Source organism: Ricinus communis, chromosome 3, assembly GCF_019578655.1.
Source record: "Ricinus communis isolate WT05 ecotype wild-type chromosome 3, ASM1957865v1, whole genome shotgun sequence".
Classification (NCBI taxonomy): Eukaryota; Viridiplantae; Streptophyta; class Magnoliopsida; order Malpighiales; family Euphorbiaceae; genus Ricinus; species Ricinus communis.
In genome coordinates, this window is record NC_063258.1 from 26,807,879 (window position 1) to 26,835,199 (window position 27,321).

Here is a 27,321-nt window from a genome sequence, read left to right on the forward strand (position 1 = left end):
ATTAGTACACTATTAGACTTAATTAAAAGTAAAGTGGGAGAAAGGTGAAGGTGTAGAATGAAATTCTTTTTACTTGGATAATCACAAAGGACAATTCTAAAATTTGAACATAGCTTATTCTTTAAAAAAGCTGAACTAAGCCTTTCGTAATGAATTTTTCCTACAGGTTATCTTCAAGGCTAAGACTAACATACTGTAGTTATTTCAAGTTACGGAGTCAATATTGAATGTGCCATCTAGGGCATTGAAGAATTTCAAAAACATATCCGTAAATGGAGTTTGAAGTTGTTCAACGACAATATTGATATCAAAATGACCATTAATGTTGAATTTAGAAAACTGTAAATTCATGAAAGAAGGACCGACCACTGTGAGATTTATCTCGTCAATCCTAATAAGGTATTTTCTTTGAAATACATAATGAATTTTGTTTCTTTTTTGCTTTGCTTCTTTCAACACCATAGTTTCATGAAATGGACAATTGATTTTAAGAAAGTAATCTACATCTCGGATGCAATCAATTATATTCAAATCTTTGAGACATGAAGATTAAGATTTCATTAATCACATAAATATTTTTGAGTTTCAAAGTTGAATGGATTCACGATAAATGGAAATTTAGGTTCCTAATGCTTTACCAAGAGAAAAATCAGTGCGTTTAGGTTAAATAGTCCACATTTACTACTGATTCACTTTTTTTGAAATTAAAAAAAATTATACTTAAAAAAAATCAAAACTTAGTACTTTCTGTAATAAAGTTAATAATACCGATTAAAATTATTAAAACGTCGAATTAGGTAATTAGTCATTTAATTTAAGTAATAATATTTATATCAATAAATGAAATATATTTTAATTTATTAATAATTTAATCATTAATTAGAAAATAAATTATAACTTAAAATGGATAAAGTTTATTTATTTTTTAATCAGAGGAAATATTAAAAAAAAAAAAGTAAAAAAACAAAAGAAACGTGTCAGCCATGCTGCCAATCATCAACGAAACAAACAAAGACATGAAAAATAACAAAAGAAAGAAACTGACATTTAACCTTGTAAAATTAAGAATATAAATAGGTAAATTAAGTTTCTTACGCTTCAGACCTTGACATGCTTCTATTATCAGCTTTCATTTCGGGAAATGGTGTAATTCACCAATTTAAACATGGCGTTTTTATAAATAAAAACAAATAAATGGTGTCTGAATATCCTAATTATTCTGATTTCTATGATGTTGATCAACCGATATTGACTAAAAATGTTCCATTGTCGTTTATGTATATGATCTTTATCTACCAACACCGCCTATTGTCCACAAGACCCAGCGTACAGAGAGAAATTATCAGTGAGAGAAATGAGTAAGAAACAGAAGCCAAAGGCAATAATAGTGGGAGGAAGCATAGCAGGAATATCATGTGCGCATGCTCTCATTTCAGCAGGATGGAATGTTCTTGTGCTTGAGAAATCAAACTCACCTCCTAAGGGCAGCTCTACTGGTGCTGGACTTCGTATTGACCTTCTTTCTCAGAAAATCATCAAGTCATGGTTTTCCCAACCTCAGCGTTTTCAAGAAATCACCTTTCCTCTCGCAATGGATCAGGTTTATTTGCTTATTTATCAATTTTATCTGTATCCATTTCCTTATACTGTTGTTTTCATCACTTATTTACTGATACTATGATAACTTTGCATTCAGTTTTGTGCTTTCGTTTCTTTTTAGTTGAAAAGCATGAAACTTTTTGTTAAAAAGCAAAAGTATGAATCCGAAAGGGTTATTCCGACTGGCAAGGGAAGTGCTGTTCACCAGGGGAGTGCGCTCTTAAGTTCATTTGGAGAGAGATAATCAGATGCCAACTTCCTGAAGAAAGACAATAGAATTTTAAGTTGTGCATACCTTACCATAAAACTGGAAAAGAAAAGTATGGAACTTTTGGTATAATGATGCTAGTACTTGCATTACAATTAATCAGGTTTTTATGCTTCATTATCATGTTTATTGTACCCAATTGCTTATACTATATTTTTTTAAGCTCTTATTTGCTGTTACTAGCATAATCTTGCGTCCAAATTGAGCTTTCATAATTGAAAAGAATGATACTTCATAATTTAAAAAACAAAGAAAAGAAGGTGGTCAGTGATACTAGTATTTGTAGTAGAAGAACATTTATCGAGTTCAATTTCAGTTTTTCAATGTCGGATTCTTTTGTTTCTTTACAGAATGTAGTAACAGATGGAGATAACACCATTAGGATATTGACAAGAGATGAGAATTTCAATTTTAGAACTGCACATTGGGCTGATCTCCATGGCCTTCTATACAATGACTTGCCACCTGAGATATTTTTATGGGGCTACCTTTGCTTTTCTTTCTGCAATTCTGAAGGCAAAACCTCTGTTAATGTTAAGGCTAAGTGTCTTCAAACTGATGAGATAATAGAGTTAAATGGAGACTTACTTGTTGCGGCAGATGGGGGTCAATCTACAATCCGCAGGATTCTTCTTCCTGACCTGAAATTGAGGTTTGTAACTGACTGTTTATTGATGAGACTAGTCTTTGTATTTGTCGCTAATGTCTGATGTTCAAATTTGTAGCATGTAATGTTCGATTATTGGTATTCTACTATAGGTATTCTGGTTACTGTGCTTGGAGAGGGGTTCTTGATTTTTCAGGAAAAAGGAGTTCAGACACTGTTACAGGCCTTAAAAAGGTTTATCCTGATCTCGGGAACTGCTCATACTTTCACCTTAGTAGTGGAAGTCATAGTGTGCTTTACGAACTTCGCAAGGAAGAGCTCAATTGGGTTTGGTATGTTCATCATCCTGAGCCTGAACTGAAGGTGATTGCCTACTCTCATTCCTTTTGCCAAATTTTCCATACCATATAACTATTTACCTAAAACATTTACTAATATATTCATATGTGGATTGAACCAATTCTCATATTTAAATTTATATAGGTTGTACAGGTAGCTCTGCACTAGTTGATAAAAAGTGCTTCATCGAGTTTATATATTTATAGGGTGCTGCACTTGTTCTTTAGGAATTATTATATATTGTTGTAGGTGAAGGTCTACTAGCAAATTAACCATGAAATAATCTAAAATTAAAATTTCATAATAATGCTCTTACTCTTTCTGTGAGCTAGCTAGAGTTGATAAATGTTGCCTTAATATACAGGGAAGTTCAGTTACCATGAAAGTAAGTAGTGATATGATAAATAATATGTACCAAGAAGCAGAGAAGGTCTGGCCTCCTGAGTTTGTGAAAGTGATGAAAGAAACACAGGAGCCTTTTCTAAATTTTATATATGATTGTGATCCTCTAGAACAGATTGTTTGGGAAAATGTGGTACTAATTGGAGATGCTGCACATCCCACAACTCCTCATGGTGCAAGAAGTACAAATATGGCAATTGCAGATGCTGCAGTATTGGGTAAATGTCTTGGGAAGTGGAGAGTGGAAAATTTACCTTCAGCTCTTGAAGAGTATCAGCATCTTCGGCTGCCAGTCACCTCAAAGCAAGTCTTACATTCCCGACGAATGGGTCGAATCAAACAAGGCTTATCTCTTCCTGACCGTAAACCTTTTGATCCTAAAACAGCAACTCCAGAAGATTGTGAAGAGCTTCAAGATAAAAATATGCCTTTCTTTGCTGGTGTTCCTGGCTTGGATGGTCGATGATTTACCAGTTGATCTGGAAGTTTAAACATGTTCTGTACAAATATAGAGTTATTAATGAAAAAGGCTTGGCGAGCTTCTCAAGTCGTATGATTAAACTTAAAATCAGAACCAAGTCGAATGATTAAACTTAAATTTAATGGCGCTACTGCCAGAATAGACAGCAGGAGCTCTGTGGCAATTGTGGGTAGAAATAGTGATGGTATCGTGGTCTGGTCCGTGGCAAGGCAGGTTGAGCATATTTGCGAGCCTGAGTTGTCGGAGGCGATGGCTTCTGACTCTTGAGACGACTGTAGAAAATAGCATGTCCAAGTAATAGTGGAAGGGGATGCCAAAGCCATCATTGGGGCCGTATGTTAGTCTCAAACTATTGTTGATGATTGTAAGATCATCCCTGAGCATTTTAATGCCATATTTCTGTGCCTCGTCTACGTAATTGGGTGGCTCATATGTTTGCCAGGCAAGTTCTGTTGGATGAATTCCTGTTATGGAACTGCCAAGCACAACTTGTGGGGCTGGCTAACTTCATCACTTGTAACTGTCCAAGAAAAACTTCGTCACTTGTTACTGTCCAAGAAAAACTTCGTCACTTGTAAGGATATTCCTTTTTCTTTTCTTTTTTTCCTCAGGGGGGCGCTAAACCCAAATTACATATGCAAGCTTCTAATTTGCACAGCCGAGTCTTCCCAAATCAAGAGTAAAGCCTAGATTTGCAAGTTTGTCTGCTGATCTATTTCCCTGATGATACACATGCTTCACCTACACTTCCCAATTCCACTTGTAAGGATATTCCTTAATGCAATCAAGTTGTGTCTTTTTGACAAAATACGTAGATAATTTCAACCTAAATAATATTAAATTCAAGCTCAAATTAAGTTATAAAATCTGATGTTCCAAACTCGGCATAATAGATTGAATATAAAATTTTAATTTATTTAAAAAAACTGTACATTTTGAAATAAATTTGAATAAATTATACTCACCATTTAATTACTGTCAAGTGAAGTAATTTTCAAATTAATTTCCAGTAATTCACAAATTAATTGTAGTGTCAAGTAAAAATAAAATAAAATTTAAATGGTGTCCGAATACTTTAGTTAGCTCCTTGAATTTTTCTTTTTCCTTAAACATCGCGATAGATTTTGAGCATAACATCATTGGAATATTTTGATCAACCAATCAAAAATTCCATTGTCGTTTCGCTATGATCTCTATTTAGCAACAAGACATATTTCCCACTAGACCCAACGTCCTGTACACACAGAAAAACCACCAGAGACAGAGAGAGAGAAATGAGCGAGAAGAACAAGAACAAACCAAAGGCAATAATAGTAGGAGGAAGCATAGCTGGAATATCATGTGCACACGCTCTCATTTTAGCAGGATGGAATGCTGTGGTTCTTGAGAAATCAAATTCGCCTCCGAAAGGCAGCCCGACTGGTGCTGGGATAGGAATCGACCTTCTTTCTCAACAAATCATCAAGTCATGGCTTGCAAACCCTCACCTTCTTCATGAACTCACCTTTCCTCTCTCAATTGATCAGGTTTCATATCTTTAATTATCATTTTTACTAGTTGCTTCTATTGTAGTTTACGACTCTTATTTACTGTTATTAGGATAGTTTGGCATTAAATTTTGTGCTATTGTTTCTTTTTAGTTGAAAATTCAGAAAAAAAAGAAAACAGAAGTATTTAACTTTTGGTAAATGATGCTAGTACTATTGAGTTTAAGACCAATTTTTCCCTGTGGGGATTTCTGTTTCTTTACAGAATATAGTAACTGATGGAGATAAGGCTACTAGGATATTGACCAGAGATGAGAATTTCAATTTTAGAGCGGCACATTGGGCTGATCTCCATGGCCTTCTGTACAGTGATTTACCACCTGAAATATTTTTGTGGGGTCACTTGTGCCTTTCTTTCAATGTTTCTGAAGACAAGACCTCTGTTAATGTTAAGGCTAAAGCTCTTCAAACCGATGAGATTATAGAGATAAAGGGGGACTTGCTTGTTGCGGCAGATGGGTGTCTCTCTTCAATTCGCAGGACTTTTCTTCCTGACCTGAAATTGAGGTTTGTAACTGTTTTACAAATGGGATTAGTCTTTGTATTTGTTGCTAATTTGTTGATGATTGGTTTGTAGTATATAATGCTGGACTGCTGGTATTCTACTGTAGGTATTCTGGTTATTGTGCTTGGAGAGGAGTTCTTGATTTTTCAGGAAAGGAGGGTTCGGAAACTATTGTAGGCATTAGAAAGGTGTATCCTGATCTTGGGAATTGCTTATACTTTCACCTTAATGGTGGAATTCATAGTGTGCTTTATGAACTTCCCAAGGAGAAGCTCAATTGGATTTGGTATGTTCATCAACCTGAACCCAAGGTGAAGGTGATTGCCTATTCTCATTTTGTCAAATTTCATGCTTACTTGGTATTTAATCAGCAGAAAAGATTGTGGAATTTGATACAAGTTGTTATTAATGTTTGAACAAAAAGAAACACCTCTGACCTAGGACTTGTGTATCCATATCTTAGACATAAAAGATTTAAAACATTTATATGTGAACCAATTCTCTTATTTGAATTTATTTATTTTTTTAAATGGCTGTAGCTCTATACTACTTGTTGATATAAATGCTTCACTGCTTCTACATATTTATAGGATGCCATGCTTGTTATTGAGGAACCATTTCACCTTGAATCTTAATTCTAGTTAATGTTAGTAGCAAATATGGCCATGAAATGATGTCAGACTAAAATTTAATTATGTTGCTAAATATTCATTCTGTGGAACTCTCCATCTGTAAGGGCAGCTATAGCTGATAAATGTTGCTTAAACTACAGGGTAGTTCAGTTACCATGAAAGTAAGCAGTGACGTGATAAATAATATGTACCAAGAAGCAGAGAAGGTTTGGCCTCATGAGTTTGTGAAAGTGATGAAAGATACTAAGGAGCCTTTTCTAAATATTATGTATGATTGCGATCCTCTAGAACAGATCGTTTGGGATAGGGTTGTACTTATTGGAGATGCTGCACATCCTACAACTCCTCATGGTCTGAGAAGTACAAATATGTCAATTGTAGATGCTGCAGTTTTAGGTAAACGCCTTGAGAAGTGGGGAGTGGAAAATTTACCTTCAGCCCTTGAAGAATATCAGGGTCTTCGGCTACCAGTCACCTCAAAGCAAGTCTTACACTCCCGACGAATGGGCCGAATTAAACAAGGCTTATCTCTTACTGATCGTGAGACTTTTGATCCAAAAACAGCAACTCCGGATGATTGCGAAGGACTTCAACAGAAACATATGCCTTTCTTTGCTGGTGTTCCTGGCTTGGTTGATTTATTATTTACCACTTCATCAGGACTCTTAAGAGATAGAACACGTTCTGTAAAGCTGGAAGAGATTCTCCGGTCCTATTAGCTTCCATATGCCAAGACAAAAGAGCAAATGATCATCAAATGGTGATGCCGATTCGAAAGAGTTTAGAGAATAAAGTCAAAAATTGCTGTTACAGCTTCTGAAAAGACAGCTGTTATCCAGATTTGCCTACTAAAGCCACTGCATTGAGGGCGCCAATAACAAGTGCTCCACTATATAGATCTCCTAGAGCAAACACCCAAGCTTTCAAATATGACAAGATATAATAATACAGAATGATTCCAGTCAATTGTTGAAACACACCCAACTCCAGAAGCGCGTATAACTGATTGAGGTTAATCTTTTCTCTTGAGAGAGTTCTTAAACAGATATTGTATGGCTACTGCTGCAGTATGTTGCATCAATGAACTTTTGTGGTATCTTTAAATTTCTTAAACACTTCTTGTGCTTCTATTAATATGCTCTGTTTTACCAGTTACAGCTTACAAGCCCTAGGTAGGGAAACAACACAATAGAGACTCAGAAACTGAGTTTGTGACCAAATTACGCAGAGAGGTAGGTGAGAGGATGAGAATAGTGGAAGAGAAGAAAAGGCTTTGTGTTGCATGGTTGGCTGATTGTGATTATTGTTTATTTATTTATTTTCTATTGTTTGTTGTCTGTAGATACAATGCATATAGCTACCAAACCAATAAAGAGAAAAACCTGAAACGAAAGAAGAAAAAACAGAAATGAGTGAAAGTCAGGAGAGTTATGAAAATTTTAACAGAAAAATGTGTTTTTTTCCAGCTAATCTTTCCTTCCTTTCTTAGTTCATTAGTGTCAGGTTCACTTGATCGAGAATATAAAGCAAGTGCTCTGCAACACATGAATGTTTATCAATTTCTGTTCTGCTCCCATTCTTCAAAGTCAGTTTTTAGCTCAAATTATTTTGTATGGATTTATGTATTGCTCAGAATTTAAAAACAGCTTTGCAGGTATCTCCAACCAAAAACAGTAGTTTCCAAAACAAAATTGGAAATGCCATCATTTCTCTACATTAGATAGCCATTGCAGGTTTAATTTCCGTAACTTTGGTTGGTCAGTGCAGGTTTTGTTGCCGGTCCTGCTGGTCTCTCTTTACAATATCAGTACCTTTAATGCTAGTTTAATGTTATATATTCTTTTACAATATTCTTCAATCCATACTTTGATGTCATTTAGAAATTGATACCATGGTAATTTTATCTTCCCATAAACTGCTTTGGGAAAAAAATTATTTCCCTCCCTTACATCTCTCTTAATTGTTCTGTTCTTTTAAGATATCATCAATTCCACATTTTGATGCCATTCAGAAATTGCGAGTATGAAAACCATAACTTTTCCTACAAAATCATTTAAGAATGATTAAACTACTGCTTTTTGAGAAAACATTTTCATCTCCATATTCAGACTTTCTGGCAAGAACACTCCAAGCAAACACATGCTTGGGATTCTAATTTTTGCATGTTCTGAGTCCACAAAGTCGAGAACTCTTTGCAATTTAAGAGAATGATAGTAATGGATCTTATATCATTGGCAGGAACTAAGATTAGGAGATGAACAAAACAGACTGAATTATGGTCGATGCAATTTATTACTAGTAAACTAAACATCACATTCCTTTCCACTTCTACAAGGCAAAAGTGAACAACCAGGAGAAATCCACAACTTGAAGTATTTCGTGCAAAAGATTTACACAAACCAAACAGCAGTACATTAAGCACCCATCTTCAAATTGCATAAATGTTATACCTTGTCCACAATCTTATTCCTCAGCTGGACAAAATTCAAGCTTGGACTAAAATCTAGAAAAGGGCAGCATTCTCATTTCCACATAAGTTTTTACAAGCCTACCAAGAAACATTAAAAGAATAAAATACAATAATTCATTTTGCATATATAAAAATATATTGTACTTCAGCATCATGATCTGGTAAGAACAACAATTACACAGCTTTAGCCGGCCATGTCGCTTGAGCTGACATAATTATTCCCACAATCACTCCAAACAACCCAAGTGCACTACCAAAGATCTCAATCACAAGAATTTTCACAAAAAGTGAGGAGTTTTGAGCATCAGATAGTGCACAACTGCTTCCAATTATTCCTACACACAACCTGTTGCCAAAGCAGAAATCAGAACATGTTGCATATAAACATACAGAAAACTACCCACTACCTAGAAGTTTATACGAAAGGCTGTTTGAAAGGATGATGATACCTACCCACAGACAAGGTTTGCAAAGCCAACAATAATCCCAGAAGCAAAAATTGCATATCCAGCTCTGAGAGACTCTGGAGCATATATCTGAGAACTGGGAACACTCTCTAACTTGGTTTGTAAAATAATTGCCACAATGACTCCATATATAGCAACAGCCTCACAAAAGATTACACTGCAGAAGAGGAACCAATCAAAATACTACACTGGCATCGCTTGTACTAAAAAGAAATTCAAAACATGCTGAAAGAACATTCCTACTGTAGAGTAGTCAAGAATGCGATCAAGAGCATTATGCTAGTAATACATCTCAAACAGTCCATTTATAAGAGAATGACATCATTTTTCTAATCATAACATAACCCCTCCCAAATCCTTTCCCCATACTAAAATTTATCAATTCAATCATTCTAAAAGCTCTGACTAATTCATGCTATGAGGGTTCCAAAAATTCAAACTTTTAGATACATAATTAGGCTTCCTAATCGCTACACATAATCAGGAGATAAAATTAACAGTAAACAATTTCAATTCGCTTCTTCTTGATCATCTTCCACTTGAAGAATCCAAAAGATCCACATTTCTAATAAACTATGCAAACAAGGGACTAAAATAATCCATTTTCAACTCATAGTAGAATTGAACTCTAAATATTAATTCTGACATAAACGAATTGTAATAATGAAGCATCAAATAGCACAAAACAAAAAGTTTGAGATTGAAAAAAAAATTAAATTAAAGTTTGAAAATTTTAAGACTAATTAAAATAAAAACTCAATTCTTTTATTACCTGATGAGATTTTTAGAAGTGATGCGAGGAGCTTTAATCGCAGCTCCAATCAAACTACTTCCAGTAATATAAATCCCCCTACAAAAGCCCAATTATACAAACAAAGCACACAATTTTAGAATTAGATTGTTAATTACATAAGTATATGTATGGGATAGAGTTCGAGAAGGTACCAGGCGGCGCCGAGGACCGAGACACCGATGGCCACCGCGATACCAACGGCGGAGAATGTGTAAGGAGAGATCTTAACCAACGCACGCGACCAAGAGCTTGCATTTCCGACAATCGCGGACCCTGACATTGTCAAAACTTTGGTTTATGTGAAAGTGATACGATGGGTCGGGTCGATCAAGATAACAGGATTTTTTTCTTTGCCTTCCGATCTGGTGGTTTCTCGATTATGTGATGCAAGTAAAAGGAAGGTGCAGCCGGGGGGAGAACACGTGCGAATGCTATTCGCGCGTGTGATTGTCAGAAGCAAAACGGCGACGTATCTTCAATGCATAAAGTGAGTTCTTTTTTGCTTTTGGAATAATTATATTTTGAAGGCATTTATTTGGAATCAAATTAATATTTCTGGGATATTTTCAAGGAAAATAAAAGAAAACCTAAAATGGTTTAGGTGAGTTCATGTTTATTAAAAAAAAATAATGATAATGACTTGTTTCGAATTTCTTTTTTAAAATATATAGTAAATTGCTTGAATTATATATTTTCTCAAAAAAAATTATGATTTGTGATATTATCTGAAGGCTTTACGATCCATTTAAATTATATGAAAACCAATAATAAAATATAAAAATCTCTTAAAATAAGTTATTTTGTCTTTTCATCTATTTATATGTTAATTTCTTTTATAATATTTAAACTTCTTCAACATTAATAATTTAAATGATTTGTTGTTCTTATATTGGTGACTACGTGATAAATTCACAAATAACTAATTTTTTTTTTTAAGTAAAAAAGTGATTAATTATTTTGTTCATATTTTTGAACTTGGATAATTTTCTTGTCATTGTACCCTCGATCTTGGATCTTTGATTGAGCAGATTTGGTAACATCCATAATTAACTGTTTATATTAATTGGGTAATATTTATTGTTTGTTCAAAAATGTAGAGTTTATGTTTGAATTAATACAGTTACTAGATTAGTATGTATAACCCTGGTTATTTCTTAATTAAATATTACTTTTTTGTTTATTAAAATAAAAGCTAGATCATGATTACTATTCACGGCAATGCACGTCACAAAGAAAAAAGAAAAAATTACATATAATTTCTTAAATTTTAGTTAAAGTATAATTAAATCTCTAAACTTTATAATAGTTCAATTATATTATTAAAATTTAAATAATATAATAATTATATCCTTCAAGCTAATATTTTTTATTTCACTGTGTAATGGTACAAGACCCCGAGTAGTTTTGGATGCTAAAAGAAATTGTCTTTTAACTCTTTTCAATAATATTCTTTTATATGGAATGAAGTATTAACTCTCTCACTTAAGTGAGTAGAAACTATAAAATGATAAATTCTTTTTCATTTTACTAAAGAAAAATCAATACTATTATTATTAATTTGCTTAATTGTTAAAAAAATCTTTAATTTTATATTTGTTATTAAATCTAGCACGTATTTTTTAAGTTTTTAATTTTAATATCATACTTTAATATTAATTCCAATTTTAATATTTAATAAAATTATTTAGCAAATTTGCTAGTTTGGCGTGAACTTCGGCAACAATAAAAAAGAATTAATTCAATATTAGAATTGCCAATTCGCTCTAATAATTTTTTTATTTTCTTAATTTTTGGATTTTATTAATCTTATGTGTTTAAACAATAATATTCTAATAGTGAGGGTGCTGACTCAATTCTTTATTTTTATTGTTATTGCCAGAGTTCACACATCGTCAACAAATTATATTGATAATTTAACCGGATGTTAAAATTGAAATTAATGTTAAAATTTTAATGCTAAAATTGAAAACTTGAACAATACATGCTATATTTGATAACAAGTGCAAATTATATAATTTTTTGACAATTAAACCTTATTAACTTAAAAAGTAGAAAACAAAGAATTACGTGGATTTAGCTTCAAAGATATAATTATTATATTTTTTAAATTTTAGATGTTTAATTAAACTACTTTGGAATTTAAAAGCTTTACTGCAGTCTGATCGAAAGTGTAGGGATTTGCCAATCAAAGAAAATTACTTAAAAAGTTCATCATTCATCATCACCTTAATGTTCAAATGTTTGGAATTATTTTCCCATTAATCACATACTAAATATAAAAGATGATTAAATTTATACTTTTGATTGATATACATGAGGTTCCAATGGCTGTTTACAAAACCTATGATAGAATTACATTTTTTTCTTTCCTGTCGTTTGAAAGACAGGTAAAATTTTCGGTTGTCATTCACTAACAACATAGAAACTTTTATCTGTCGTTTATTCATAAACTACAGAAAAAGAGTAAACATTCCCTGGCGTCTGAAGAATCACAAATCTTTACAATTTACCCAAGAAAAGGTTTTCTTTTTCCCAACAAATTCATGGTTTAATCTGATTAGCCGTTGTTTGATCTCATTTTTCTGATACTATGCGCAGATTGGTAACTGCGCATAAATTTTGAAAATCGTTGTATCTTGAAGAAGCAAAGACTGTTACTTACAAAAAAACAAATTTCTTTATACCCGTAACTGAAATATTAGCATTCTTTGAGAAAGAAAACCTTTTTTTGATACTGACATATAATAGGAGAGATGCAAGAGAACTTGATCCTGTCAAATTCAGTTCAGCTTTGCCCGGAACCCCTTTCATCTTCCTATCTCACCAATCGCTACTTCTGTCAGATGACTCGCTCTCTTTCTCCAGTGTCCGAATGGAATTTTTTTTTCCATACCAAAAAAGATCTTGGAGATTTTATAATGCTTAGCAAGAAGAAAAATGGAAAAGCAAGAGGGTGAGTCATCTGAGACAGAAGTGACAAAAAATTGGCAGATGAGAAAGATCGGAGGAGTTAGGTCATAACTGCACTAATTTTGACAGAATTTAGCTCTCTGTTCCTCCCTGATTAATTCTTGCTTCGTATCTGAGTTCTTTGATAACTGTTTATACTCCTATATATATAGTAATATATACTCGCTTCTTTTTGTGGTGGATGGCATTGATGCTGTTTCTTCTGTCGTTGTTTGGACAAAAAGCTTGGATGGCATATTGGCTTTGGACGTATTTGCCAACGGACGAACTTTTTTTTCCTTAATAAAGGTTTGCAAGTTGCATCTTTTTGTTTTTGGAATTTTTCATACCCAGAGACAGAAAATAGAAAAAAGAAACCCGATTACAATAATTATATGCAGTTGTCAATTTCCTGTTGAATTATTGCTATTGGAATATTTGTTGAAGATAGTAACCGGAAGGCAGCAGAAAAGAGAACTCAGACACTGCACAGGCAGAAAAGTCTGTGCAAGGCTACTCATCACAGGCTCTAGGAAAAGGGAGCAACCATCCCTGTGGCAGGAAATGGTCACTTCAACCTTCCCTAAACAGAAAAGGACGTTGAACAGAGTTTACAAGGCAACCAATATAGATTAGGCTATCGTTGCACCTCATGTATATATATTTACAATCATCAAACAATTTAATCTCATAATTCATAAAAAATATATACTCTTCATTGATCACAAAAAAACAACATGGTATCAGAGCAGGATTCAAACCTATGAAATATCAAAACAAACAAAACCAATCCCACAAACTCTTCTCAGATTTCCTTTCGGAAAATCATCATATCTCAAAATGATAACAGATTAACCAACGTAATTCTGAGAGGTAATCAAAATTACTTCGAGTGGTCTAAATTTGTCTACATCGGGCTAAGTGGTAGAAGAAAATTAGAGTTCATTATAGGGACTAAACCCAAACCCAAACCAGAAAGGCCAGAAAATCCGACAGAAGAAGAAGCAGAAAAAATCAAAGAATGGCAAACAACAGATCACATGGTCATGTCTATGCTGACCAATACAATGGAGCCCCAAATTTTTAGGCTATGCATGCTGTTAGAATCATCACAGGCAGTATGGACAAAGATGAAAGGGCTATATGAACATCAACAAAACTTTGCACATATATTCAATCTCAAGCAAGAACTTGCACAGATCATACAAAGGACAAGGAGTGGCTCAGAATACGCCACAGAAGTCTTAACCCGATGGGAAGAACTTCAGAACTACCTTCCCCCTACGACTGACCCACAAGAAACTCAGAAGAGATCAGAACAGGACCTCGTTTATACATACCTGGGAGGACTGGACCCAAGCTACGAGAGCCTGAGGTCACAGATCCTCATGTCGACCGAGCTTCCAAAAATTGATGTGGTAATAGCAAACATCCAGCGAGAAGAGACTCGCAGAAGCCTTATGAACATCTCCTCCTCGCTCGATGCTGCCGAAAAACGTGCCTGCTCAACCCATCGTCTCTTGACACGTGACTCTACCCGGCCGAGGGGAGACCCCAACAGCATCGAACGATGCGACCACTATAGAAAATAGGGTCACAATCGTGATGCTTGTTGGCATCTCCACCCCCAGCTTCGATCGAATCGTGGCTGGGAGAGAGGGGGAGCCAAAACAAGGGATTTCATTTTGGGGGGGCGGCAGGAAGAGAGGAAAAAGAAAACCCTAATAACAAAGGTGGAAGAGAAAGAGAGGGGTTTTATTTTGGGTCCGAAAATTATACATCGACCCGACCCGAACCCGAAGTCAACATGGTGACCCGACTCGGACATCCGACCCGACCCGATCCGAGTCCAACTCAGCTGACCCGATCCGACTCGGGCGACCCGGACCAGCATCCACTGATGCGACTCGGTTACCCGACCCGGCTGCCCCTACCAGTCACCTCACTCAATTATTGTCCCAAATTCAAGCATTGGTCCAGCAGCAGTCCGACGGGTCAGGTTCGGTATTTCATTCTTCCTTTAAAACTGCTAATATAAATCAAAAATAAAATCACTAGATTATTGATTCCGGAGCCACCGATCACATGTCATGGAAGCCAATGAATCTGCAGAATCTTGTACCCATTGTTGATTCCCGACATGTGACGGTCGCAAATGGCAATAAGGCCACTATTTACGGTCAAGGCACTGTCACACTACTTAACAAACAGTTACATAATGTGTTACTCCTACCTGATTTTAAATCAAATTTACTGTCTGTTGGAAAATTAACTCGTGATTTGAATTGCAATGTTATTTTCTCACCATCTTCAGTACAATTTCAGGATCGAGTAACAGGGAAGATGATTGGTGAAGGATGGCTAGAAAAAGGATTGTATTACCTTAACAACCCAACCAGCCAATGCCTCACTGCCTCTTCCATTACCAATCAAGGCATGTTGATGCATTGGCGGTTTGGGCACCCATCTGACTCTGTCTTGAATAAATTATTTTGTTATAAATTAAACTCTAGTTGCTGTGATGTGTGTAAATTTTTAAAACATACTCGCTTGCTTTTTTATTTATCTTCCACTGTCTTTACCAAACCTTTTGAATTAATTCATTCTGATATTTGGGGCCTTGCCCCTATTGAATCTTATGATCATTATAGATATTTTGTCACATTCATTGATGACTATTCCTGCACTACTTGGGTTTCTTTACTCAAAGGGAAACATGAGGTCTTTAAATACTTTCAAGAATTTTTTCATTTCATTCAGAATCAGTATGATACAAATATTAAAATCTTTCGGTCAGATAATGGTACTGAGTATGTCAACAAATATTTTACTGATTTTTTTAAATAAAATGGTAGCATCAAACCACGTGCATTAACACCCCCGAACAAAATGAGATTTCTGAAAGAAAAAATCACCATCTTCTTGAAGTTACTAGGACTTTGCTTTTTCACAATCATGTCTCTAATATTTATTGGTCCGATGCCATTCTCACTGCTACTTATCTAATTAATCGATTACCAAGCGTCACCTTACAGAATCTAAGTCCATTAGAAATTCTGAAAGGACGCAAAATAGAATTAGGGCACATCTGAGTCTTTGGATGCATTTGTTATGTCCATGTTAAACACCATCATAAGTTTGACAAAAGTTCTGTTAAAACCATTTTCTTAGGGTATTCCTCTAAAAAAAAGGGTACAAATGCTACGACCCCTCCACTCACAAGACTTATATATCTCGCGATATTTCCTTTAATGAAAATGACTCTTACTATCCTCGTTCATCTCAGATTCCTTCCATACGCACTCATGGGCCACACACTCCTTTATTTTCGCACAACTTTGTTTCTTCTGATTGCAGCCAACCGACTCAGGATGCTCCCCCCGAAGGGGAATCAGAACCAAATATCCCCTCAAGTGCAATTCCTTCAGGGGGAGAAAGTGACAACACCGAGGATTTAGAAGATGGATCTGAAGCTACTCAAAAAGAAATTGCCTTGAGACGATCTACTCGACAGACTCGCCCTTCTGCAAAACTTCGAGACTATGTGTCTCACCAGGTATCGTATCCAATCCAACACTTCATCATATATGATAACATCTCAAACACATACCGGGCCTACCTAAGCAATATTACAGCTCACACCGAACCTACATCCTTTTATGAAGCCAACACCGACCCAAAATGGTGTCAGGCCATGAAAGAAGAACTTCAAGCCCTAGAAAAAAACAATACATGGGACGTAGTGCCTCTACCACCAACAAAAAAAACTACAGGGTGCAAATGGGTATACAAGATAAAATATAAGTGTGATGGGACAGTTGAGAGGCACAAAGCTAGGTTAGCAGCCAGGGGATTCACTCAAACATATGGAGTTGATTATCAAGAAACCTTTGCCCCCGTTGCAAAAATGCACACTGTTCGAATTCTATTATCTGTTGCTACTAACCTAGGGTGGAACCTTTTTCAAATGGACGTAAAGAATGCATTCTTTCAAGGAAACCTAGAAGAAGTTTACATGACTCTTCCCCCCAGCCATAAATATTCATCGGATTCCTCTCTGGTATGCAAACTAAGAAAGGCAATTTATGGATTAAAACAGTCTCCAAGAGCATGGTATGCCAAACTAAGCCTCTTTCTTTTGAATATTAATTTCAGTAAAAGCACCTTTGATTCCTCTATGTTTGTCAAGCATACACACACATATACTATAGTTGTCCTTGTATATGTTGAGGACATCATAATAACAGGAAATGATGACCAAGAAATTGAAAAGGTCAAGCAAAGTCTAAAAAGGGAATTCGATATCAAAGACTTAGGTCAACTGTCATATTTTCTCAGAATAGAAATGGCCAAGTCAGACAAAGGTTTGTTCCTATCTCAAAGAAAGTATGTCCTTGACCTACTAAAGGAGACATGGAAACTGGGAGTCAAGCCAACCAATACCCCAATGGAAACCAATGTCAGACTTAATTTAGAAGATGGTGAGACTGTCTCAGACATAGGCCAATATCAGCGTCTAGTAGGGAAGTTAATATATCTAACCGTCACAAGGCCTGATATTGCATATGCTGTAAGTATGGTAAGCCAATTCATGCACGCACCCCGTACTAGTCACTCAGAAGCTATCGACATGATACTTAGGTATTTCAAGGGCACCCCAGGGCAAGGAATCTGGATGAAGAAAAATAACACTAACACTATAGTTGGCTTCTCTGATGCAGATTGGGCAGGAAGCTGTGATAGGAAATCAACCACAGGTTTTTGCACCTTCGTAGGAGGAAACTTGGTGACTTGGAAAAGCAAGAAACAAAATGTTGTGACAAGGTCAAGTGCAGAAGCTGAGTATTGAGCCATGGCCTTTACAACCAGTGAACTTACCTGGATCAAGCAAGTCCTCCAAGACTTAAAAATCGAATGTAAAGGATCTATGAAGATGTATTGTGACAATCAGGCAGCACGTCACATTGCATCCAATCCAGTGTTTCATGAACGTACCAAGCACATTGAAGTGGATTGTCACTTCATCAGAGAAAAAGTACAATCAAAGGAAATTGAAACACCATTCGTCAGAAGCCAAGATCAACTGGCCGATATCTTTACAAAAGCTCTCAACAAAAATAGTCACAAAATCATTCTCAGCAAAATGGGTTCGATTAACCTCTACGAACCCATCTTGAGGGGGAGTGTTGAAGATAGTAACCTGAAGGCAGCAGGAAAGAGAGCCTCAGACACCTGCACATGCAGAAAAGCCTGTGCAGGGCTACTCATCACAGGCTCTAGGAAAAGGGAGCAACCATCTCTGTGGCAGGGAACGGTCACTTCAACCTTCCTTAAACAGAAAAGGACGTTGGACAGTTTACAAGGCAACCAATATAGATTAGGCTACCGTTGCACCTCATATATATATATTCACAATCATCAAATAATGTAATATCAGAATTCATAAAAAATATATACTCTTCGTTGATCACACAAAAACAACAATATTTCTTGCCGGCACTATAGAAATGCTCAGAATCTACGTATTTGGAAGTGAGAATTGTACAAGATAGAACAAAAGCTGGTGTGCTTTATTTTACATGAGATATAACCGAATGAATAAAAGAAAAGAAATATATCATAAGTATTTGCGAAATGATGGGGATTTAAGTTATAGCAGCAAATTTATATCTTTTAAGTGAACTCCTTTATTTACGAATAAAATGTACACACTGCATAAAGACTACAGATTATATAAAGCTCATAAAGACATAATCCAGGAAAGACCCGAAGTTCAGGTCTTAACGGGAGGAAACAGTCAAAGCATTAGTCCAATCCATGGTTTTGGATAATCTAATTATTTCTTTGGTTCTACATTGCAGGAGTCTTCCACAAAAGGAAAATAGGAAGAAGATCATCACTGGAACTCATAGCATATCAATTTTAGGCCTTCCACAATATTCCAGCACTCCTGGTAAGAAGCTGCACCACCTGAGTTAACAAATAAACCGAAACACAAAATCATAAAATACCAAACACAAACAAGACTGACAATTACAGCACTGTAAATCTGGATATGTAAAAAGGAATTGTAAGTTCTAAGTAAAGACAGCTAGACCTCGGTCTGCAAAAGTCTAAAATTGAAGCTCTAATTCCTCGAAGATGCACGAGGCCATCCTCACTTCTGTCACAGATGACTCTTTTATAGCCAATTAAGTAGGTTGGCATCAATGACACACCAGTGTACACACCTTCCACAAAAAGCATAAACATCACAGGCCTTTCAGGATTTATATCCCAATCACAGAAAGACTTTACTAGTATTTCTTTGTTTTCTCCAGGTTTTATTCTTATAATTTTCCGGAAACGGTCCGGTCGATCCGGCGGTACAAAGACCCTTATTTCCATCTCTTGGCTAGACTTGTTTTCAAAAATAGTCAGCCTTGCACCCATTTAAACAAACTGTTGAGTCCCTCACCAAGTTCATTGTTTTCCAGGTTTAGCAGCTCTTTACTATACATATATGTAATGATAGCTAGGCCATAAAATTTTAGTAAGAAAAGAAAAAGAGAGAATATACCGGAGTCTGGAGCTGAATCCAAAGTTTTAAGGTTTAACTTGAGTGGCTTACTTTGGTTAGTTCGTTGCATTTCTTGTCATATTGCATATGGCTATTCAATGACATAGTAATATGAGGGAAAACTTTAGATGTTTTCAGTGTTCCCTTTTCTTTATTACGAACACTTTGTATTTTTTTCCTCTGATTTATAAAATTCTGGAAGGGAATAGACGATGAAGGTGCTAAGCAGGTGCTTGTCTAGCAGGGATGTGCCGATGCACCTATTGATGTCTTCCTAGCCAATTTTATTATATAAAGAAAAAAACTAAGATAGCGATTTGATTTGATATAATCGTTGAGACTAGAACAAGATTTTCTTTATTAATGTAATTATTCACAATACATAAATATTCTTTTTGTAGTCATACTCTAATGATCAATATCATTTTTTCTGTTATGAAGAGGTTAGAAATGTAATCACTAACATTTCTATTTTGATTTAATTATTTTTATTGCAAGTAATATAGAGGTAAAGAATATATAATTATATAATATAATTATTATTTTTATCATATGGCATTAACATTTATTTTTTTTACCATGTATGTAATAATAATAATAATTATTATATAGAGTATCTAAGGAAACTACAATTTATTGTAATGCGTACTTATTTATAATTAAGTTAAACTAAAATATTTGATAACTATGAAATTCTTACTTAAACTTAGTATATACACCGCAACCAATAGGAGAGTGACATATATATATGAATGTTTTACATTTTAATATTGGATGATTAACATATACTTCATTATTTAAAATTAATAAATATGTGTCAATAATCTATTTGTTTAGTGTATAGATGGAGACATACTTCAAATCTAAGTAAGATTTTTTCCATAGACAATTATGTAGAATATATGTACAGAGGGATTGTAATGTATATTCACTTTGTAGCATAAGCTAGAAATGGACTCTGCAATCGTTAGACATCAGAATCTAAGACAGCATGCAACTTTGATTTTCCAGTACATAGGAAAATGAAGGGGAGGGATTTTAGAGATTGAACTTCTGACCCTCCATTTTATGACACAAGCACTTGATCATATCGGGGTACTGGTCTATTTATTTTTGCAGCAGGCGCTACTTCAGGATTTTAAAATTTGAACGTCCATATTGCCATTAGTTTTATATATTTCTTGTTTTTACAGAAGTCATACACTAATGAGAGGTTTCCAAATCCAGGATTTCTAGAAGTACAAATGCACAAAACAGATTGTGTCCTTTTCCATGATTTTTTTTTTTAGACAATTGACCTCAAAACATGGTAGGAGTCAGGCCGGAATTCTTAGGCAAAAGATACAAAACTGTTCATTATCTAGCTTTTGCAAAAAAGTGAATTGCAGGCATAACTCCTTTTTTTTTTTTTCCCTCTAGAAGTATTTCTGTAAAAGTAAAAGTACATGAATCATATCAAATTCAGAGTGAAAATCTAAACATGTCATGATCATAGAATTGTATGGAGAAAAATTAAAGACTTAATCTTATGGTACATTAGCAAATTTACCATTTTATTGCTTTTCTTCTTCTCCCTTGGATCATGTGATTGTAATGAGATTTCTACCGAGATAGTTTCAGAAAAATAAAGAAAAGAATATTAGTGAGAATGAGAAAACAAGAGAACTTGATCCTACGGAACTCAGTCTAGTTTCACGCACAAACACCTCTATTCTTCCTATCTGCACTTTAATCTTCTGTCCAAAGGCTCCAGTTCCATCCTTACATCTAACCAGACCCAGAACAACTTCAAGGTAAACTCACCTGTTATATAGTTATTCTTTGCAATCAAACATAGAAATATAAGGAAAACTGGAAGCCATTTGTGACAGAGGATTTTCAGCAGCTGAGGAGCAGAGGAGTTGGGCTAAAACTGCACCGAATTCTGACAGGTTCAAGCTCTCCGATTCTCACTTGAAGGCACCTTCTCTTCAAGAATTATTCGCCATTTGCTTGCTTTCTTGTTAATACAAGCAGCCTAAGGAGGCAAAGGAGCCCCTTTCATGTATTTATTTATTTATTCTTTTGGTGAAGCTGGCGCTTTCATATATTTATTTTCTTTTTTCATGTATTTACTTTAGTATTCTTTAGGCGGCCTTGGGACCTTTGTTGTCTTCATCTTCGTCTCTCTTTCTTTTTTTCTTACTGCTCTTAACTCTTTAATTTGTTGATATATGATATCTTACAAATGTTGCCATCTGGAAGCGAATTATAATACCATCACAAATTGACTAATAAATTCAGATTATTCTAAAGCATATTCTATTCTAAACAGAAAGTTAAAAGTCGAATAAGATCCAATTCAAATCCCATTTCAATTTATTTGATGATGAACCCAACTGGGATTTTGGTTTTTTGACATTTTAATCACTTAGTAACATACAACAGATGTCACCAACTTCATTGAATAAGATCATATTATCTACAAGTGTTGAGAATAGCTCGAGTATATAATTCTCTTCGGATTACATGAAAATGGAGCTCTTATTCTGAAGCAGGAGAAAAAAAAAATAGACGACTTATTTGTTTTATTTAAAGCTCCAAAGCTTTTTTGAAGAGTAAACGGCTGTTTGAGCTTCTATTGACCACCAAGGACTGCGTGCAATTCCTGCACATGAAAGCAAGTTAATGTGTCGGGTCAGTCAAGCATAACAGCTAGGACTCACAGTAACAAGTAACTAAACAGTATTAATCTAGCTAGTGGCCAAACTTAATTAATCTTGTAATAATAATAATAATAATAGCTAGACAAAAGATATGAGACCTGGACTTATATGATCTCCTCAGCAGGACCACCAAAACAATTCGTGGCAAGCAAGAGATGATGCATAAACAGGAGTTTGCAAGTGTTGAACATTGTGGCTTTGATCCCTCGAAGATTCAAAAGTCCATCTTCTCCTCTGTCACAAATGACTTCCGAGTAGCTAGCCAAGTAGGCAGGCAACAAAGTAACACCACTGTATACTCCATCAACATAAACCATAATTATCAAAAGCCTTCCTGAAATTCTACTTTCTTCACCTAGTGTCTTGACTAATAAATTCGCCTTTCCTCCTGGCTTGATTCTTATTATCTGTCGAAAGTGGTCAGGTCTTGCTGGGGCTGCAAATACACTCAGCTCCATCTCCACACTCAGTTTGTTCTTGATTGTGGTTAGCCTTACACCCATGGTGTTAGCTGATTATATTAAAGGGTTGATTATTGTAAAGGTTATGGTATGTGCTTAATATGTAAAGGAAAATGAACGAGAAAGAGCAGGTTTCATATAACACTGGAAAAGCCTATAAATAGTGAAAAGAACTGTACAAAAATCAAACATTGCTGATGATACCTAGATCTTCTCAATATAGTGAACGAAAGTTCCTAGGATTTGATTCCTTGATATCTTCGTAGTCTTACCTTGAGATATATGATTACTTGGCGTATGGATAAATTTACTTGCCTATACATGCAGCGATTTAAGCAAGAATTAAGCTAAAATTAAAACACCAGATACGTATATTCTCAACTCCTCTCACCATGGGATGGTAAAATGTTGACATAGAATATTAATGCTAATAAAATCTTACCATCTCGAAAGTGGAACAAAATGAAAATCAAGGGAATGTCGACGAAACTGAGCTACTAAAACTATGGTTTAAATATTGTTTGCTATGATGTATGGCAACATAAGATAGTAATGTCACATTGTCCACAAAACATTTCGTGTCCGAAGTTATAATAGTATACTCCAGACCGACCCACCAGTCAAAAGTCCTGTCCTTGTATTGTTTTACCGACAAAAGATGCATCGTAGATTACCAATTTCCGACGCAAGGATTTGGATTACTTAGACAGACCTTTTAGCAGCGAATCATAACTTTAAAAAAAAAAAAAATTATTTATTAATGCTCAGTGACTTTCGTCGCTAAAGACCTAACTGTTGACTTGGTTGCAGCTATTTGCAGCCAAATATCATAGCAACTGCTTTATGTACTACTGATTAAATGTTTGATTGTTAAATTAGAGGGCTTTGCTAACAACCACAGTTGATCTCTCACATAAAATGTAGTGGAGAAGGAAAAGAAAAAGCTTCCTTCTTTTATATAGTTATTGAATTAAAGCAATACCCTAAGGTGCACTACTTTCGTGAACGGATCATGGAAAAATCATTCCCAGAAATATGGAAGGTTAGTTTTTTCTGGTAACCATAAAACAAGGTCACTTAAAACTTGATTCCACCTGTCTCTTCTCTCCCTATAAGTTCCACACACGTGATAACCAAAATTAGTCATCGCCCTCAAGTTCTGAATTTCCATAATTAACTATGGCCGAAGTCACATACATATGTAAACGTACTGTAGTAAGCACAAAACCGGTACAACCAGGAAAGTTCTTCCCTTTATCGGTTCTAGGCCGCCTTATGGAGCGAAACCATCTAAGAATTGTGTACTATTTTCAAACTCCAGGAGGAAGGGAGGCTGGAGAAATAACCAAGAAGTTAAGAGAATCTTTGTCAGAATTGCTTACATGTTATCCTATAGTGACTGGAAGGTTGCTGAAAGACCAAGATGGGCAATGGATGGTCAAGTGTAATGATGCAGGTGTAAGAGTGGTGGAAGCTAGAGCCAAAGGAAGTGTAGAGGAATGGTTACGGAGTTTAGACAGGGAGAAGGAGCTCACGCTTATCCATTGGGAAGAAATGTTCCATAAACCTTATTTTTGGTCCACTTTTTATGTTCAGGTACAAAATATTGTAATCTATTTAGACTCTAACCGGGTGCGTGCAGACATACTCTCATTTTGGGTACTATGTGCATGCTATCTCCAAATCATTTTTCAGAAGAAAATAGAAAGCTATCCGATTATCTTTGGCTTTGCCAAAGTCGATTTCCTTCTTTATTTTCTTTCTTTTTTGTCTGGCATTGATTATAGGTTTTGACAATAACCCTGTTATGTCTTTCAGCTTACTGAATTCGAAGAAAGTGGATTTGCAATTGGCTTGAGCTGCTTTCACCCACTGGCTGATCCCACTTGTGCTACCATATTCATGAAGGCCTGGGCCGACACAACCTTTTCTGGAAAAATGATCAGTCCACCTCTTTTCCACCCCCTACCGCCTAGAAGACCTGGAAACAAAATTCCTAACCACCAGCCTTACACCCACTTGATCAATCACTATAAATCTACTATTGGGAAAACAAGTTCGGTAACGGCCACCACTGGTCATGCATATGCAACCGTTGCCCTCTTATTTACAGACCCCATGATCCGAGCCTGTATGGCCATGTCTCGAACTACTCGTAGACCTGACCAACCAAACCCATCACCGTTTCAGGCATTATCAGGGCTTTTTTGGGCTTGTATAAGCAAAGTGAAAGGAAAAGAAAATGGGTTAATAGACATGAGTATATGTTTAGATATGAGAAAAGTGTTGGGTCTAGATCATGGGTTCTTTGGCAACTGCATGGTATATAACAAAGTCCAACCAAAGTCTTTAAGTAATGATAAAATATCAAGTGCTACTTGGGCTATTGAAGAAGAAATGGCAAAAATGGACACCGAAGGGATAATGGATTTGATCGAGTGGCTAGAATCAAATGATTGTCAAACTCCTCCTTTGATGAACGGTTGTGATCTCATTTGTGCTAATTTAGAAGGAGTTGATCCATATTTGGCTATATTTGAAGGAGGTCTTGCACCTATACGTGTTTCTTATCATGTCGAACCAGTTAGTGGAGCAGGGCAAGTGTTGGTCCTCCCTTCACCGCCTGGTGAGGGTGCAATGAGCAAGGTGGTGATGGTGACATTACCGGAGGATGAGGTGTTTAAACTATGTGAGGATGATCTTATTCTAGGCTTCTCTCCAGCTATTTTGCTTGGAAACAAGAAATGAACTGAAACAAGTGATGTAGATATCTAAAAGCTTAATATCTTTGTTACTACTTACTGCTTTATGATCACTTTAATGTGACATATATCTAATGATAATATTAGTAAGGGGTTTCTGTATCCTTTTCAATGGTTTAAGAAAAAAAATAGGGAAAATAAACAAAAAAATATAATGCGTCTGCCGGGAGTCGAACCCGGGTCTATTGCTTGGAAGGCAATTATCCTAACCGTTGGACTACAGACGCTACAACTGATGTCCCAAACCCTCAAATAATAGATTGACGAGAATTGGCATTGCTGTGCACGCCTGAAACTTTGAATGTTTAATTATTATTTTTATTTCTACTAAAAGATTTAGGGTTTATTTTGTTTCTAAAAAAAGCAATTTATATAAAAGTCGAATGTTTATCTAACAAAAAGGGTCAAATTTTTTATAAAAAAAATAAAATAAAAAGAAAAATATCAAAAGCAAGCGGGAAAGAGGAAATAAATAATGGAGTGGGGAAGACAACTAGAGCGTGAACATATATATCTTTCGTAGTGTTTTAGGATATGTATAAAAGCTTGAGTTGGTTTTAATTTCATTTATTTATATTTGTCATAATATAACATCTACTCTCAACTAACTTCAACCATAAATAAATAGGAAAAAGAAAATGACCTTCTTTACATTTAATTGGAAGAATGGAAGGCCAAAACGTACTGTTTATTTTGACCAATTAATATGTCTAGAATCATAGTGCCCCACCCTGTCCCTCTTTTAAATCTATATTCATTCAGCGGCGGATCTTAATTTTCCTTTGGCTATATGGGTGCCTGTTTCTTGTTCATGATATTTTCCTTATTATGAACCAAAATAATTTAGAACAAAGTTAGGTGGGTAACCTTTTCAAGTAAACATTAACATTACTTAGAATTTGATTCGCCACAGGTTTATGCTAAAACTTGATTGATGTGTAGAGTTTTTCAAACTGAGACCTTCCCAATTTATATATATATAGAGAGAGAGAGAGAGAAGTACAAATTCAGCAACTGGTTTACAGAAGAGGTAGAGTTTATTGTTCCATAGTGAATCATTTGAAAGAAAAGTTTAATGTGGTCTGAGAAGACAACTTAAGGAGACGTTTCCCAAGGATAATAACAAAATTAATTGTAAAATTAACTATTTTATATTTTAGTGATTAAAAAATAGGATTTATATATGTTAACTTCTAATTGGTTTAAATATCTATTACAGTATTTTGGCACCTTGAAACACTGTGCAGATGATTAATGTATTACTCAAATTAAAGTTATATTATTGCAATAAAATAAAAACATTTTTTTTTTCACAATGATGAAATTAAATACAATAAGAGTGATTTTTATAAACTTTTAATCAAATCTATCAGGTATCAATTTTGTTCAAAATTAGTTGTCTTATTAAGTTAGAATAAATTATTAATTTTAATAAGCTTAATAATTAGTTTTGTGATAATTTGATCTTAGTAATTAATTAATATACTTTTACTTCCTTTGATATTTAATTTTTTATAAATATTTTAAAAATATTTATATTTATAGTAATATTATTAAATTACTATATGATTTAATTTTAAATGTTACAATGAAATTTTATTTTCTAAAAATTATATCTATGAAACTAAATTTCATGTCCTGACTGAAGTACTAAAAATTATTAATCCTAAATGCATCAACTGCATTGGACATTTTTGCATTTTTAAAATGGGAACCACATGTAAACACCACCAAATTTGAAATTGGCACCAATATTATTTATTGTGTAACTTATT

General features: G+C 34.9%; 4 protein-coding genes, 1 long non-coding RNA gene and 1 other non-coding gene across 10 annotated transcripts; 3 read left to right on the plus strand and 3 right to left on the minus strand.

Annotated features, from left to right (window-relative positions):
• The first annotated feature begins 840 nt into the window (after window positions 1-840).
• On the plus strand, window positions 841-4,294 carry LOC8284848 (6-hydroxynicotinate 3-monooxygenase). 3 transcript variants are annotated; one of them, XM_025156450.2, is made up of 4 exons: window positions 841-1,600; window positions 2,218-2,519; window positions 2,627-2,837; window positions 3,326-3,459. In XM_025156450.2, the coding sequence occupies exons 1-4, from the start codon at window positions 1,355-1,357 to the stop codon at window positions 3,353-3,355; spliced, it is 789 nt and encodes a 262-aa protein (XP_025012218.2). In that variant the 5' UTR covers window positions 841-1,354; the 3' UTR covers window positions 3,356-3,459. The 3 variants fall into 3 exon arrangements, with proteins under 3 accessions (XP_025012218.2, XP_015571640.2, XP_002514357.3); XM_015716154.3 differs by having other exon boundaries at window positions 850-1,600; window positions 3,331-4,294; XM_002514311.4 differs by having other exon boundaries at window positions 854-1,600; window positions 3,178-4,294.
• A 483-nt stretch (window positions 4,295-4,777) lies between these two features.
• Window positions 4,778-8,232, plus strand: LOC8284847 (6-hydroxynicotinate 3-monooxygenase). 3 transcript variants are annotated; one of them, XR_007215100.1, is made up of 5 exons: window positions 4,779-5,222; window positions 5,449-5,750; window positions 5,855-6,065; window positions 6,521-7,447; window positions 7,533-8,232. XR_007215100.1 is itself a non-coding variant. In XM_015716141.2 (4 exons), exons 1-4 carry the CDS (start codon window positions 4,971-4,973, stop codon window positions 7,097-7,099), a joined length of 1,338 nt encoding a protein of 445 aa, XP_015571627.1. In that variant the 5' UTR covers window positions 4,778-4,970; the 3' UTR covers window positions 7,100-7,531. The 3 variants fall into 3 exon arrangements, 2 of the variants coding, with proteins under 2 accessions (XP_015571627.1, XP_002514356.1); XM_015716141.2 differs by lacking the exon at window positions 7,533-8,232 and having other exon boundaries at window positions 4,778-5,222; window positions 5,855-6,059; window positions 6,521-7,531; XM_002514310.3 differs by lacking the exon at window positions 7,533-8,232 and having other exon boundaries at window positions 6,521-7,531.
• A 537-nt stretch (window positions 8,233-8,769) lies between these two features.
• Window positions 8,770-10,502, minus strand: LOC8284846 (V-type proton ATPase subunit c''1). The gene is made up of 4 exons (XM_002514309.4): window positions 10,263-10,502; window positions 10,090-10,167; window positions 9,304-9,474; window positions 8,770-9,196 (listed from the first exon to the last, which is right to left on the minus strand). The coding sequence occupies exons 1-4, from the start codon at window positions 10,388-10,390 to the stop codon at window positions 9,025-9,027; spliced, it is 549 nt and encodes a 182-aa protein (XP_002514355.2). The 5' UTR covers window positions 10,391-10,502; the 3' UTR covers window positions 8,770-9,024.
• An 8,247-nt stretch (window positions 10,503-18,749) lies between these two features.
• On the minus strand, window positions 18,750-23,725 carry LOC112533968. The gene is made up of 3 exons (XR_007215253.1): window positions 22,422-23,725; window positions 21,168-22,265; window positions 18,750-19,029 (listed from the first exon to the last, which is right to left on the minus strand). It is a non-coding gene; the product is annotated as an uncharacterized LOC112533968 (long non-coding RNA).
• Window positions 23,726-23,868: 143 nt separating this feature from the next.
• Window positions 23,869-25,651, plus strand: LOC8284861 (protein ECERIFERUM 26-like). The gene is made up of 2 exons (XM_002514306.3): window positions 23,869-24,380; window positions 24,603-25,651. The coding sequence occupies exons 1-2, from the start codon at window positions 23,964-23,966 to the stop codon at window positions 25,530-25,532; spliced, it is 1,347 nt and encodes a 448-aa protein (XP_002514352.1). The 5' UTR covers window positions 23,869-23,963; the 3' UTR covers window positions 25,533-25,651.
• A 50-nt stretch (window positions 25,652-25,701) lies between these two features.
• TRNAG-UCC lies at window positions 25,702-25,773 on the minus strand. The gene has a single exon. It is a non-coding gene; the product is annotated as a tRNA-Gly (tRNA).
• Between the last annotated feature and the right edge of the window lie 1,548 nt (window positions 25,774-27,321).